Here is a 14871-nt window from a genome sequence, read left to right as displayed (position 1 = left end):
GTTCCCTTAGGATGTCCCCTGGCAAGAGTTGACTCCTCCAGTGTCAAGGCTGGGAATTAATGGTTTGTAAAACTGATGTTCCCAGTAGTAGACCCTCCAAGAACACTTACTATGTGCCTATGTGCTTGTCCTTGTGAGAAAAGCACTATCTGTAGTATTTCACCCCATCCCCAGGTGAGCTAAGTATGGTTACCCTTTTCACGGATGTGGAAAATGTGGCTGAGAGATGAGAAAGAGCTCAGGAGATCGAGACCATCCTGGCTAACACAGTGAAACCCCGTCTCTACTAAAAATACAAAAAATTAGCTGGGCGTGGTGGCGGGCGCCTGTAGTCCCAGCTACTCAGGAGGCTGAGGCAGGAAAATCGCTTGGACCCTGGAGGCAGAGGTTGCAGTGAACAGAGATCGTGCCACTGCATTCCAGCCTGGGTGACAGGGCGAGACTCTGTCTCTAAATAAATAAATAAATAAATAAATAAAAGAGATGACAAAGAGCTGCCCAGATTGAGGTCACAGGTTTGCCTCATGCCCTTGCGTGTTCTCTAAACTATAAGCCTCACACACACCCTCACGGCATTTTTATCTTGATTTCAGATAACCCATGATGATGTTGTAATAATAATAATTATAATTATCAACAGGAGCGGACCTTCTGTATTTCAGAATCTTGCATCACCACCACCACCACCACCATCATCATCATCATCATCAAATTAATAGCTAATCCTAGTTGCTGTGTTATTCCACACACTTTTCTAAGGATTTAACTCATCTAACCTTCCTAACAGCAGGACAAGTTAGATCATTTGGTTAAGGTCATATAGCTAGTATGCTGGAATTTGAACCAAGGAAATCTGGCTGTAACACTCTCATTTTTTTAAACTTTTTTATTGAAGTAGAACATAGACATAGAAAAATGCATAAACCATGAGTGCAGAGCCAGTGAATCTTCACACAGTTAGCACTCTCACTCAACGCACTCAATCCACACTCACTCAACCCACCAACCAGATCAAGAAATAGAACACTGTCAGCACCAGCTGTTTTCGCTCACCACCCAGTCCCCAAGGTAACCACTATCTTAACTTCTATCGCCATTGATTAGTTCTGCCTTTTTCTTTTTAGATACAGGGTCTCACTATGTTGCCCAGGCTGGCCATGAACTCCTGGCCTCAAGTGATCCTCCCACCTTGCCCTCCCAAAGTGCTGGGATTACAGGTCTGGCCTCAAGGAAAAATGAAACCAAGCATCTCTGTCTTACTGTGGAATGAGTTAGACAGAGATAGTTATATATCAAGTGCTTTAAGCAGGGGAAATGACAACAAATCACTTCAGTCATATTGTAACAGTACCTGCATCCTATTTTTGAACTTACATAAATGCCCCTTCATTATCAACCATTATGCCCTCTCACTTAGTCCTCATAACAACCCTAGAATCTAGAAAATAGCTTTGCCTCATGCCCATTTTACAGATGAGGAAATTGAGTTCTCTGCAACAATTTAGTAAGTTTCTTGAGATCCCACGTCAGTCTCAGCTACTTGCCCAGGGTGGTCTCACGTCAGTGTGTGGTGGAAGTGGGAGTCTCACCAAGATCCTTGAGGCTGACTGCACCATCTGCTGCCTCACCATCCACCCAGCCTGGATTTCTGCTGGGAAACTCAGAAACACATTAGATACTCAGGGATGTTTGTGTGAACAAATGGTCCCATTGCCCTAACTGCTCCAAAGCTTCCTACCAGAGGCCTATCCCTGCCTTTCCCGGGGACCCATCTATTCCAAAGTCCCCTCTCTGTTAAAACGATATGAGCTTCTGGTTGTTCTTCAAAATCTGCAACAAAGTCCCACATCTTCGTCTTCGCACGTGCTTTCCCCCCCCTGCTGACAAGAGTCCACTCCCCCAGGTGCCTGCTTGGCTTCCTCCTTCACTGTTCCAATGTCACCTCCTGGACAAGGCTGACCCCGACCCCTGACTCTGTTTCTGCATAATGCAGCCCATGTGCTGTCTTGTTCTTCTGCCTTTGTCTTGGAGTGCTTATTCCATTTGACTCTATATTCTACATATATATTTGTTTGTCTCCCTCTAGAATGTATGTGCCATGAGGGCAAAGTGCCGTTTTATTCACTGCTTTATTCCCAGGGCCCAGATTTACATGGCACACAGTAGGGACTCAATAAATCTTGAGTGGAAGGAAGACTTAGTTAGCACAGAACTTCTCCATCAAAATAAAAAAAGCCTCCACGAAGGCAGGATACCTAGAATTTAAATCCACTGCTTTGCTCCCAGGGGCAGTGCTGTGGACTTTTGCCAGGGTCCGATCTTTAGTTGTGACAAAGACCGGAGGTTGTGGGGAACAGGGCCAAGACCAGTGAGGTAGCTTATCTGCTGGCCAGGAAGTCACGGAGGGCCTTTGCTACCCCTCTCAGGCTGCTACGGTGATTGTTCCCCCATGTCTGCAGCCAGCCAAGGTGCCCCACCCTAAAGCATCAGAGGAGAGAACCAGCCACCAGCCCAGAGGTGACAATAGGGCTGCTGTGTTCTGTGGGCCCTTGGGTAGGGCATGGGCTCAGGCAAATGAGCCAGAGCACACGCAGATATAGAGGCATGTGCACTGGCTGCTCTCTGCTTCCACTCCGGTGCTTGCCAACATGGAGGACAGCCTAAAGCAGCTCAGCCTGGGGAGGGATCCTGAGGGGGCAGGGGACAGCCAGGCCCTGGCTGAGCTCCAGGAGCTTGCCCTGAAGTGGTTCATGGAGACACAGGCCCCCTTCATTCTGCAGAATGGTGCTCTGCCTCCCTGGTTTCATGGATTCATCACCCGCAAGTAAGGCTGCTTCTGCCCACAGGTCCCTCATAGCCCACAGCCCCTTGGGGCTGAGAAAATGGTCTGGGAACTCTGGATCAGACTGGTCCCTGTCCTTTCCCTGGGCTAGGCAGGGGCCTTTGGAGGCGGGGGGCAGGGGAACAGACTGAGGAGCGCCACGTCCTCTGGTGGTGGCTTCTGTAGGCAGAGTCGGGGAGGGCAATGGCCTCTACTTTAGTACAAGTTGAGGATGGCTGGGGCTGCCAGGCTGCCAGAGGACAGAAAGAGGGCCAGGCCCTGACTTGATGAGTAACTAGGGGATCATATCTTTTATCGTCCAAACCAGAACACTATTAGTAACTAAGCTAGGAGAACCGTCATAAATGGGGCCATCCCAGGCAAACCTGGATGCACGGTTACCCTAGGTGTAAAGGACAAGATACAGGTTTGGCTTTCTATTTGGACTGGGTCTCCAAGCAGCCAAAACACCTGATGAAGGGATGACAAATCCAGCCAGTCCTTAGGTCCTGGCACAGCACCTGCACAGAGCCAGGGCCAGCTTTATGGGCACTGACTCGTACAACAGCACAGGGTCAAAAGGGCTCCACATTTGGTTTAATGCTCTGCTGTCACTGTCTGGAAATTCTAAATCATTTTGAATCAGGGGCTCCATGTTTTCATTTAGCACCTGGCCCTGCAAATGATTTAGCTGCATAGAGCAGGCACTCAGTATTTGGTGAGTAACGGAGTGCGGGAATACGTATCTGGTCTGTGTACTGCCAAACCACAAGACGGCTGGAACTTTTCACCATGCCTCCAAAATATTTGGCACCATGTGGAAAATCTCTGTAACTGCCTGGGATTGAAGGGGACAGGAAGAGGAATGAGTTCCTTTTAGCTGCTTCAGACACAGCAGCATCTTCTCCCTGCAGAAGCTCGTGTGTAGTGCCCATCCTGCAGCACTGTACACAGTGGTTCTGAGGGAGGGACTCCCCACTAAACCTCAACATCTCCAGCTGTGTGGATTTATTCTTGCTACACAACCATCCAGGTGGAGAGTGGGTGGCCAGGGTCAGCAACCAATGTGCCTGCTAGTGAGGCTGCAGTGGGGAGTTGGGGGGTGCATATGGCTTCAGACCCTGACCCAGCCCCAGACAGTCTTGAACTTAATCATTTGGGCCCAGATAGACCACATGCTGAGCCCTGACAGGCCACAGACCCATCCACAGGTCTGAGTGGCTCCTCTATAAAGGGTTGGAGGTCTGGAACCCAAAGGCATGGCCAGCAGGGATTCCAAGAGAGGCCTAAGTCAGGCTGCACCTGCTGCCATTAGGGCACAGACCCCAGCTAATGGTATGTCCTCTGCCCAGGCAGACGGAGCAGCTACTCAGGGACAAAGCTCTTGGTTCCTTCCTTATCCGCCTCAGTGACCGAGCCACTGGCTACATCTTGTCCTACAGGTAAGAGGGGAAGCCCTCTGGGCAAGCAAGCTCATCCTACCATAACCTAGCCTTGCAGATTAGTGCAGAGGCCCCACTGGCCCAAATTGCCTAGATTTCCCTGGGTCCTGACTCCTGACTCCCTCATTCATCCATCACATGCTCAGCAGACATTTCCTGAGCAGCACTGGCCTTATGCTAGGGATGAAGCCATGGCCTTCAAAGGAGGTGAGTGGGGTTCAGGGGAGGCTTCACAGAGGCGAACTTTGAGCCTAGGACAGAAGGAAGAATACAAGTTGCTAGGCAGAAAGGAGGGTGTGGTTGGGGTTTAGGAGGGCATCTCTGGTAGATGGAACGCCATGTGCAAAAATACAGAGGCATGAAAGACAAGGGTGCTGGGGAAGCTGCAGGTTGCTGGATGCAGCAGAACACTTGGTTCCTTTGGAGGAATGCCTGGAAGGGAGGGTGGAAAAAGTTTAGAATGGCCTTGGATGCCTGGCTAAGTCTGTAGACCATGAAGGATGATCTGGTTCAATATATTTGCATAGGTCCTTTAGGCAGCCTATGGAGAGAGGACTGGAAGTCAGAGCTGGAGGTGTGGGGGCACTGGGGACTCCTGCAATTGCCTGGATGTGAGATAATGAGGTCTGGGCTAGGGTGGGCCAGTGGGAACAGAGAGGAGACAAGGTAGTGAGGACAAAGGCAGAGATGGTGATGTCAGATCTTGTCCCAAGAGTAGGTCCATCAGGACAGGGAATTCAGAGGAGGTAAGAAGGCTTCCCTCAGTAGGGAGGGAGGCCAAGACTCCAGAGTAAACTTAAAAGGCTTCAGATTCTGATTCAAAATTGTCATATATTCAGACTGCCCCAGTTCAAACCCTTACCTTGAGCAAGTTACTTTGCTTCTCTGTTCCCCCGTTTCCTCATCTGTAAAATGGGAATATGATAGTACCTGCTTCATAGGCTTGATGAAAGTGTGCAATCAGTTGATACAGTTTAAAACTGTTTAGCACAATGCATAAAATGTAGTAAGGACTTTTAATAAATGTTAATCATTGTTAAAATATTTTTATTCTATGTGCCAGACACTGTGCTAGACATTTTGAAAACTAACTCAGTAGTTTTCAAATGTCTTTTGAGCTCTGGGGTTTTTTTATTTTCTTTCGTTTTGTTTCTTCCCAGATGAGATCTTAAGGAGAATACTAACTTATAAAAGAGACCAAAGTGGGACCGCTCAAAGGTTTACAAATAGAAAAATGAACAGAATAGAGTCCCAGAACAGTCCCAAATGTTTGGTTACCAGATTTACAGCAGAGGCATCACTGCAATTCCGTGGGGAAAGGCTTGTTTGTTCAATAATTGGTGCAGGAGCAATTGGATATCTAAATGGAAAACAATTACTGCTACCTCATACCATACATGAAAATTAATTAATTCTAGATGGATCGTAGATCCAAGAAAGAAAAGCAAAACAATACCATTTCTAGAAGAAAACAGGAAAACATTGTCATAGGTAAATGAAAATGCCTTTGAAAATGAAAGGCCAAGATTTTTTAAACAGGACACAAAAAGCACTAATCTTAAAAGAGTGATGAATTTGATTTCCTTAAAATTAAGAATTTTTAAAAATTTATTTATTTATTTATTTATTTATTTATTTATTTATTTGAGATGGAGTCTCGTTCTCTCGCCCTGGCCGGAACGCAGCGGCGCGATCTCTGCTCACTGCCACCTTTGCCTCCTGGGTTCAAGCAATTCTCCTGTCTCAGCCTCCCGACTAGCTGGGACTACAGGCACACACCACCACACCCAGCTAATTTTTGTGTTTTTAGTAGAGACGGGGTTTCACCATATTGGTCAGGCAGGTCTCGATCTCCTGACCTTGGGTGACCCACCTGCCTCAGCCTCCCAAAGTGCTGGGATTACAGGCGTGAGCCACTGCACCTAGCCAAAATTAAGAATTTTTATAATTCTTATAAAAAGATATTATTAAGAGAAGAAAAAGGTCAGGGTGCAGTCTTGAAGAAGTTATCTATTAGAATACAAATATCTAACAAAGGACTCAAATCCAGAATATATAAAGAACTCCTACAAATAAATAAGACAAAAACAGATAATTCAATAAATAAAAGAAAAAGAACTGGCAGGCACTTTACCAAAAAGAAAAACCCAGAAGGCCTGTAAGCATATGAAAACATGTTCAGCATCATTAGCTATCAGGGAAACACAAATTAAAGCCACAATGGATGGCTATAATGGAAAGACAGAATATGTGGAACAACTGGAGCTCTCATACATTGCAATACTTTTATTTTATTTTATTTTTGAGATGGATTTTCACTCTTGTCGCCCAGCTGGAGTGCAATGGCACTATTTCGGCCCACCGCAACCTCCACCTCCAGGGTTCAAGCAATTCTCCTACCTCAGCCTCCCGAGTCGCTGGGATTACAGGCAACCACCATGACACCGGCTATTTTTTTTTTTTTAATTTTTAGTAGAGATAGGGTTTCACCATATTGATCAAGCTGGTCTTGAACTACTGACCTCAAGTGATTTGCCTGCCTCGGCCTCTCAAAGTGCTGGGATTACAGGCTTGAGCCACCGTGCCCGGCCCATTGCAATAATTTTAGAAAGCAATTTGGCATGATTTACTAAAGCCAAACACAGGTGTACCCTTGACCCATCAACTCTACTCCTTGGTATATTCTCATCAGAAATGAGTACATATTCACCAAAAGATATGTACAAGAATACTTAAAGCAGCTTTATTTATAACAGCCCAAATCTGGCAACAACCTAAATGTCTATCATCAGAATAGGTACATGGTGGATTTTTCATTAACTAGAATACTACATATAAATGAGAAAAAAAAAAAGAAACTAATTCTACTTGGACATGAATCAATCTCCAAGATATAATGTTGTGTGAAATGTGCTAGACACAAAAGAGAAGTATTATAGAAGTTCACTAATGGGCAAGACTAATCTATGCTGATAGGCATCAGAATGGTGGCTACCTTTGGGGGGCATTGACTGGACGGGAGCGCAAGTAGGTTTTCTGGGGTCTGGAAAGGTTTTATATCTTGATCTGAGTGGCAGTTATGTGGGAGGGTTCCTATGTGGAAATTCATCAAGCTGCACATTTATGATGTATGCACATCATTGTGTAGAAGTTATTCTTCTAGGAAAAAGGAAGATGAAGAGGGTGGGATTTTAGGGTGGGACTTTACAGGCTGAAGAGGGAGTGGGAGCTGGAGCTCCATCATTGCAGCAGGGTGGGGAGTAGGGTGAGGTTGAGTTGTACAGGTGCAGGGTTGGATCCTGTCTTTATTTAAAACTTTGGTGTTTTGTTCATTGTGGATTTTTTTCATATATTTTGATTTTCTAAAATACTGCATTATTAGTTTTCTTGATTGAGTTTTTTGGTGCCCCTTTAAATTTCGCACCCAAGATGAGTGCCTCACTTGCCTCACTCCAGTTGCAGCTGTGCCCTCCCTGACTCCACCAGAGCAGGCTTAGGTACTTCCCAGGATCCCAGGGCTCCATGGTTTGAAAACCTCTCGGTAGCTTCCTGACGAACACACCATGGCTCCAAGTGGGGTACAATGGCCCCAGGTCAGGCAGGTCTGTTCTGGATCAAGAGCTGGGACCCCTCTCCTGCACCCAGGCACAGAGCTCAGACCCTGGGCCAAGGCTGGGCTGCCTGTGACCAGCAGCCCCAGACCACAAGCACTTGTGTTGCAGGGGCAGCGATCGCTGCCGACATTTTGTCATCAACCAGCTTCGAAACCGGCGTTACATCATCTCAGGGGACACCCAGAGCCACAGCACCCTGGCTGAGCTTGTGCGCCATTACCAGGAGGCACAGCTTGAGCCCTTCGAAGAGACGCTGACTGCTGCCTGCCCCCGGGTAGGCGCCCCACTTCCCCAGGGTGAGGGTGGCAGGGCAGGGAGCCCAGGCCTGGGGTATCCATCACTCAGGCATACTCCTTTTCAAGCCCTCCCTATTTACTATCATCCAGGGGCACTCGGTGTGGGGTCATGATCCCTATTGGAAAAAGGGAGACCGTGGCGATGTCTTACCTGAGGTCAGGGACCTGGTGGGAATGTTGCAGTCTCTTACCAGCAGTTTCAGGCAGGCAGCTGGAGACTGGCTGGGCATGTGTGACCACACGCCTGCTGTATCCCCATACCCCCAGCCAGAGGACAATGATCTGTATGATGCCATCACCCGGGGCCTCCACCAGCCCATCATGGACCCAGAAAACCCACCTGCCACGGCATCCCCCACAGTGGTCCCAGACAAGGCCGCCAGCCCCTGCTCTTCTCCAAAGCCCCAGGTCTCCTTCCTCCATGCACAGAAGAGCCTGGATGTGAGTCCCTGGAACCTCTCCCAGGAGGAAAGCATGGAGGTGAGGAGCATTATGGGCCACCTAGAGTCAGGGTTGCCAGACCAGGGCTGTGGGTGCCGTGCTGCCAGTCAGACCCTGAGGCCAGGCCAGCCACTCCCTCCGGCTGTGGAGGGTAAGCCAGGCCCAGAGGTGCAGACCCAGCTTGGAATCACCCAGGGTTCACCCGTGCCATGGCCTGCCGCTGGCCAGTTAGATTTGGTTCAAGCCTTGGCTTGGCCATTTTCTAGCGATGTGGCTTTAGGCGAGTCACATAATTTCTCTGAGCCTCAGTTTACCATGCCTGAGGTTCTTGTGAAGCTTGAATGAGAAAATGGACATAAAATGCCTGAACATCCCTTAGTAAGCTGTAGCATGGGGTGCCTGTGAGTCAAATTTTTTTTTTTTTTTTTGAGACAGAGTCTCTCTCTGTTGCCCAGGCTGGAGTGCAGTGGCGCAATCTCGGCTCACTGCAAGCTCTACCTCCCGGGTTCACGCCATCCTCCTGCCTCAGCCTCTCCGAGTAGCTGGGACTACAGGCGCCCACCACCACGCCCGGCTAATTTTTTTTTTTTTTTTTTGTATTTTGAGTAGAGACGGGGTTTCACCGTGGTCTCGATCTCCTGACCTCGTGATCCGCCCTCCTCGGCCTCCCAAAGTGCTGGGATTACAAGCGTGAGCCACCGCGCCCGGCCAACCTGTGAGTCAATATTTTATTCTCCGTAGCAGCACCCCATGGACTCAGAAAGATTTTTTTTTCTTTTTTTTTTTTTTTTTTGAGACAGAGTCTTGCTGCGATGCCCAGGCTGGAGTGCAATGGTGCAATCTCGGCTCACTGCAATCTCCGCCCTCTCATGGGTTCAAGTGATTCTCCTGCCTCAGCCTCCTGAGGAGCTGGGATTACAGGCACCTGCCACCACACCCGGCTAATTTTTGTATTTTTAGTAGCAACAGGGTTTCAACATATTGGCCAGGCTGGTCTTGAACTCTTGACCTCAAGTGATCCGCCTGCCTTGGCTAAAGTGCTGGGATTACAGGCATGAGCCACTGTGCCCAGCCATTTTTATTTTTATTTTTGAGACAGAGTCTCGCTCTGTTACCCAGACTAGAGGGCAGTGGCACCATCTCGGCTCACTGCAATCTCTGTATCCTAGATCCAAGTGATTACCCCTGCCTCAGCCTCCTGAGTAGCTGGGATTACTTACAGGTGCACGCCACCATGCCTGGCTAATGTTTTTTTTGTTTTTTTGTTTTTTTTTGTATTTTTAGTAGAGACGGGTTTTCGCCATGTTGGCCAGGCTGGTCTCGAACTCTTGACTTCAGGTGATCCGCCTGCCTCAGCCTCCCAAAGTGCTAGGATTACAAGCGTGAGCCACCGCGCCCGGCTGAAAGATTTTTCTTTATATCAGATCGCAGCATGCCAATGGCTTCTCCTCATATTTAGAATAAAACCTAAACACTTCACCAGGGCCCACAAGAGCCTCACCAGATGCCCTGCTACCCTCTGCTTCTTCACTGCAGGCTTCAGTGAGGCCTTTTCTCTGGCTTCTTTGGCCTTCTAGATCATCCTTGAACATGCCAACCCTGCTCCCACCTCAGGGCCTCTGTACTGGCTCTACCATCTGCCTGCAATGCTCTTCCTACAAGATGTCTGCATGGCTTACACTCTAACTGCATTCCATTCTCTTCTTAAACATCACCTCCTCAGAAAGGCCCACCTACATGACAGAAAATGTTGCCTTCCCCACCTGCCATTCTCCCTATCCCATGACCCTGCTTCGTTCTTTGTAGCACTGATCATGCCCCCACACTCCATTGTCTTGTGATATATTCGCCCATCATATAGCACATCAAACCATATTGTGCTACACAGTGCAGCAGTATGCTGCCCATCTCCCAGATTAGAATATAAACTCCCAAGAGTTAGTCTTGCTCACCAGAGTCCTTGGCACCTAGGACACTGTCTGGCACATAGTTGGCAAATATTTGTCAAATGAGTGATGGACTTGGAAATGGGCCATTCCGAAGGGAAATGCAGCAGTGAGTGGGTTTGGGGCCACTGAGGGACCAGCGGACCACAATGAAAGTGGGAGGAGCAGGGGAGGGGAAAGTTGGGTGGGAGGTAGTGCTGGTGACCCAAGGCCTTGAATGCCAAGGTAAAGTACGAGTCCTAGGCTGGGTGTGGTGGCTCACACCTGTAATCCCAGCACTTTGGAAGGCCGAGACGGGTGGATCACCTGAGGTCAGGAGTTTGAGACAAGACTGGACAACTTGGGGAAAACCTGTCTCTGCAAAAATACAAAAATTACCTGGGCATGATGGTGGTAGCCTGTAATACCAGCTACTCAGGAGGCTGAGGCAGGAGAAGAGCTTGAACCCGGGAGGCTGAGGTTGCAATGAGCTGAGATTGTGCCACTGCACTATAGCCTGGGTGACAGAGCAAGACGCCATCTCAAAAAAGAAACAAACAAAAAGAACAAGTCCTAGAGCATGAGCGCGGGAAGGGACCCTGAGTGTCATGTATCCAACCCTTGCATGTACAGGCAGGAAGACTACAGCCAAGACAGGGGGCCTCGGCTTATCTGAGAGAGTTTTTACTGGAGGGCATCTTAGTGATGGGCTGCCCCTTAAGAGTTTCTCTGTCCCTGTGTCCCCAGGCTTCCATCAGAGTGTCCCCACTCCCTGAGAGGAGTTCCTCCCTCCTGGAAGAGTCTTTTGGAGGCCCCAATGACATCATCTATGCAGACCTGAGGAAGATGAACCAGGCACGGCTAGGCTTGGGCACAGAGGGGTCCGGCAGGCCTGGGCCAGTTCCAGCTGGCAGCCAGGCCTACTCCCCAGGCAGGCAGGCCCAAAGGAGACTCTCAGATGGAGAACAGAATAGGCCTGATGGCCTGGTGCCTGCCCTCTCTGGGGTGAGCCCAGACCAGGGTCCCACAGAGTCTCCCACTTCCTGGGGGTGTTCTGATGCCATGGGATCCCTGGGGGCTACCTGGAGGCAGGAGTTTCCAAAGCTGAGCCAAGAGGCTCAGCCCTGCTCCCAGGACAGCTCTGCAGATATCTATGAGTTCATCGGGACAGAAGGCCTCCTGCAAGAGGCCAGGGACACACCAGACCAAGAAGGCAGTACCTATGAGCAGATCCCAGCTTGCTGGAGTGGCCCAGCCAGGGCCCCACATCCTGGGGCCAGTCCCACATATAGCCCATGGGTCCATGGGCCCATGGACCATGGCTACAAGAGGATCTCAGGGACCCCAGGGCTCTCAGAGCCTGGGAACACCTATGAGCAGATCCCAGCAACCAAGAGCAAGGAGACTGGATGGACACACAAGGTGAGCTCCATGATGGGGTGGGGTGGCTCCTGGCCCTTAGAAGGCACCTGGTGGTAGGAGACAACCTGTAGCCCCCAGGCATAGGCAGGTCAGGTCACCACCACTGCCTGGAAATACACAGAATTTTCCAGCCCTAACATCTGCCTGGAAGTGGTGGTGGTAGTGGTGGTGGGAGAGGCAGCTGCTAGATTTGGGTGTAATACGGGGGCTTCCAGGCCCTTCTAAGGGCATTCTCTACAGCAGATCAGGGTTCCCGTCCCCTCCCTCTCAGCCTCTGCAGGGGTCTTAGTGCCTCTGGGAGCAGGAGAATGGCCCCTTTGCTCCTACTCCCTTGTCTTGTAGCTTTGGGCAAGACAAATTCCAGGACAACCAGTTAAATCTGAATTACAGATAAACAACAAATATTTTTGAGGCCGGGCATGGTGGCTCATGTCTGTAATCCTAGCCCTTTGGGAGGTTGAGGCAGGTGGATTGCTTGAGCTTGGGAGTTTGAGACCAGCCTGGGCAACATGGCAAAATCCCATCTCTATGAAAAAATACAAAAAATTGCCAGGCATGGTGGCCTGTAGTCTCAGCTACTTGGGGGGCAGAAGCGGGAGGATCGCTTGAACCTGGGAGGTTAAAGTTGCAATGAGTCAAGATTGCACCACTGCACTCCAGGCTGGGAGACAAAGTGAGACCCTGTTTAAAAAAACAAACAAAAAACCAAACCAAACCAAAACAAAAACCATTTTAAAGTATGTCTTAAATACCACAATTATTCCTTTGTTTATCCGAAATTTAAATTTAACTGGGTATCTATATTCTTGTTTAGCAACCCCACCCAGGACCTCCATTTCCTCATCTGTAAAATGGGCTGATCCTCTGCTTGTCTCCAGGGGTAGGTGCCCAGAGGATAATGCTAGATATCCTCTCCTGCTCAGGACACAGCCCAGAGAGGGCTCTTGATGAACAGAACTATTATTCTGAGGATCTCTGGGGTGGTGGTGGTGGTAGTGGTGGTGGTGGTGTTGGTGGGAGAGGCAGCTGCTAGATTTGGGTGTAAGCTGGGGGCTTCCAGGACCTTCTAAGGGCTTTCTCTGCAGCAGACCAGGGGTCCTTTCCCCTCCCTCTCAGCTTCTGCAGGGGTCTGATAAGTAAGGAGGAGAGGGGACTAGGAGTGTGGAGAGCGGTGGCCAGGAGTGGGGCTGGTCCAGGGTTCTCAGGGAGGCAGATGAACTCTCTGGAGCCCTCGCTCCCAACTACACTCTGCCTATACCCAGAGACAATAAAACCTGGGAGTCCCTTCCCCATGGGCAAGTCCTCTGATCTCAGTCAGACACATGCGGATCTTCCTGCCCGGGCTCCTGGTGGAAAGATCTTCCCGGGAAGTGCTGACGGCTCCTCCCTCAGGGCAGGGCTGTGCCCACACACCCCATGGATAGCAGTCTTTGAGATCCTGACTCTCCGGGGACCACAGACCCGGCAGTGGAGACCCTCAGAAGCCACATCCCATGTCTGCTCTTTCCCTATGGCTGCCCCATGTCCTCTCCCATCTCTGTGGGCCTGGGTACAGCCTCACCCCACCCTACCTCGGACACCAGTGCATCCTGAGGCCCCCAGCTGCGGGTCAGGGGAGACCAGGGCACTCCAGTGGGGGAGGTAAGGTGAGGCCCACCACCCTTTCTACCCTCCTCCTTCCCCTTCTCTCCTTAGCCAGAAGAGGGTGAACCCTGCATCTGAAATTGGGGAGCTAAATGTGGGATTTCAGGCACTGGGAGAGGCTCGTGGAATCAACCATCAGAATTCCAACCTGGCCTCATGTCCTGGGCTTGGGCCCCCAACCCAAGGTCCATGAGGGGTCCTCGGAGCCTGGGTCTTTCCCTCCCTGTCCAGCCACCCCAGGCCCCAGTATCTCCTCCTTCCTTGCAGCCTGACAAGCTTCGGAGGCTCTTCTTCACGTACAGGAAGCACAAATTCTGAGGGTCTGGCATCCGGCAGCCTACCAGTGGGTTTCCTGGTACCCAGGCCATGCCAGGGGTTATCGCAAAGGCCTCAGCTCACTTGAAGGCACCCTTTGGATCTTGAGACTCATCCAGACCGCTACAGAACTAGGCTCCGAGACAGCCGAGGTGCCTGCCTGAGAGCAGGTGGAAGAGGACCTTGCAGGTGCCTGCAGCTCCTGGCTATGTTCTGCTTTCCTTGTGCCTCCCATCCATGCACAGGAGGGAATCAAGGCTGGAGAGGAATGAGACTGGCCAAAGGTAGGGGTAACCACCCCCATTTCCCAGATGAGCATGCTGAGGCCCAGGCAGACGGACTGAACCTGCCTTCCACTACTGAGCACTTACCGAATGTGTGGCAGGCTGTGTGCTAGGACAGACACCTTTCTAACTGGCCAAGTGACATCATGCAATTGCTACTGAGAACAAAACCAGTTCCCCTCCTTGTGGCCCCATCAGTGAAAAGGAGGGGAGGGCCAGAAGCCACATCCTCTGCTTCAGGCCTGTTCGCTCCAGCTGTGCCCTCAGGTCAGGCTGGCTCTTCCTGGAGCTCTGTCCCTCAGGAAACTTCCTGTTTTGTGTGTCACTTCCCTTCCTATCCACATGTCCCCTTCTCTATAAGGGTGGACAACTGGCTTGCTGCCCCGCTCCCAACTACCCCCAGGCCTGGAATGCAGAAAACAGGACAGATCATCTCCAGAGAGAACACCATAGGTGCCCCTCCTCCCTGCCCTGACCCTGGGCAGAGCTGGCTCAGGTCGCATTTGTGGGAAATCTACCCTTAGTGACCACTTGGCTATGCAGCTTTTCCTGAAATATAGGCCTGTAAGAGTCCCTCCCTCCTTGGGGGTTTAAGGATTGAGAATGAAGCAACTATCCCTGTGCCTGAGTGGTTGGCACTCCTGAATGTTAACCAGAGATACTACCA

General features: G+C 50.1%; 1 protein-coding gene across 1 annotated transcript; it reads left to right on the top strand.

The window, feature by feature from the left end:
- The first annotated feature begins 2624 nt into the window (after nt 1-2624).
- On the top strand, nt 2625-14777 carry SH2D7 (SH2 domain containing 7). The gene is made up of 6 exons (XM_055276907.1): nt 2625-2824; nt 4174-4263; nt 7986-8151; nt 8441-8653; nt 11287-11961; nt 13873-14777. The coding sequence occupies exons 1-6, from the start codon at nt 2649-2651 to the stop codon at nt 13921-13923; spliced, it is 1371 nt and encodes a 456-aa protein (XP_055132882.1). The 5' UTR covers nt 2625-2648; the 3' UTR covers nt 13924-14777.
- Nucleotides 14778-14871: the final 94 nt, after the last annotated feature.

This window comes from Symphalangus syndactylus, chromosome 5 (genome assembly GCF_028878055.3).
Source record: "Symphalangus syndactylus isolate Jambi chromosome 5, NHGRI_mSymSyn1-v2.1_pri, whole genome shotgun sequence".
Taxonomy (NCBI): domain Eukaryota; kingdom Metazoa; phylum Chordata; class Mammalia; order Primates; family Hylobatidae; genus Symphalangus; species Symphalangus syndactylus.
The sequence above is the reverse complement of the archived record's forward strand: the minus strand, read 5'-3'. Positions and strand labels throughout refer to the sequence as shown.

What these genes read in the sequence shown, in the direction of transcription:
- SH2D7 (XM_055276907.1), top strand. Translation starts at nt 2,649, where the DNA reads ATGGAGGACAGCCTAAAGCAGCTCAGCCTGGGGAGGGATCCTGAGGGG. An exon ending in GGCTACATCTTGTCCTACAG is followed by an intron (nt 4,264 to 7,985) that starts GTAAGAGGGGAA and finishes CTTGTGTTGCAG; the next exon opens with GGGCAGCGATCGCTGCCGAC. An exon ending in AGACTGGATGGACACACAAG is followed by an intron (nt 11,962 to 13,872) that starts GTGAGCTCCATG and finishes CCTTCCTTGCAG; the next exon opens with CCTGACAAGCTTCGGAGGCT.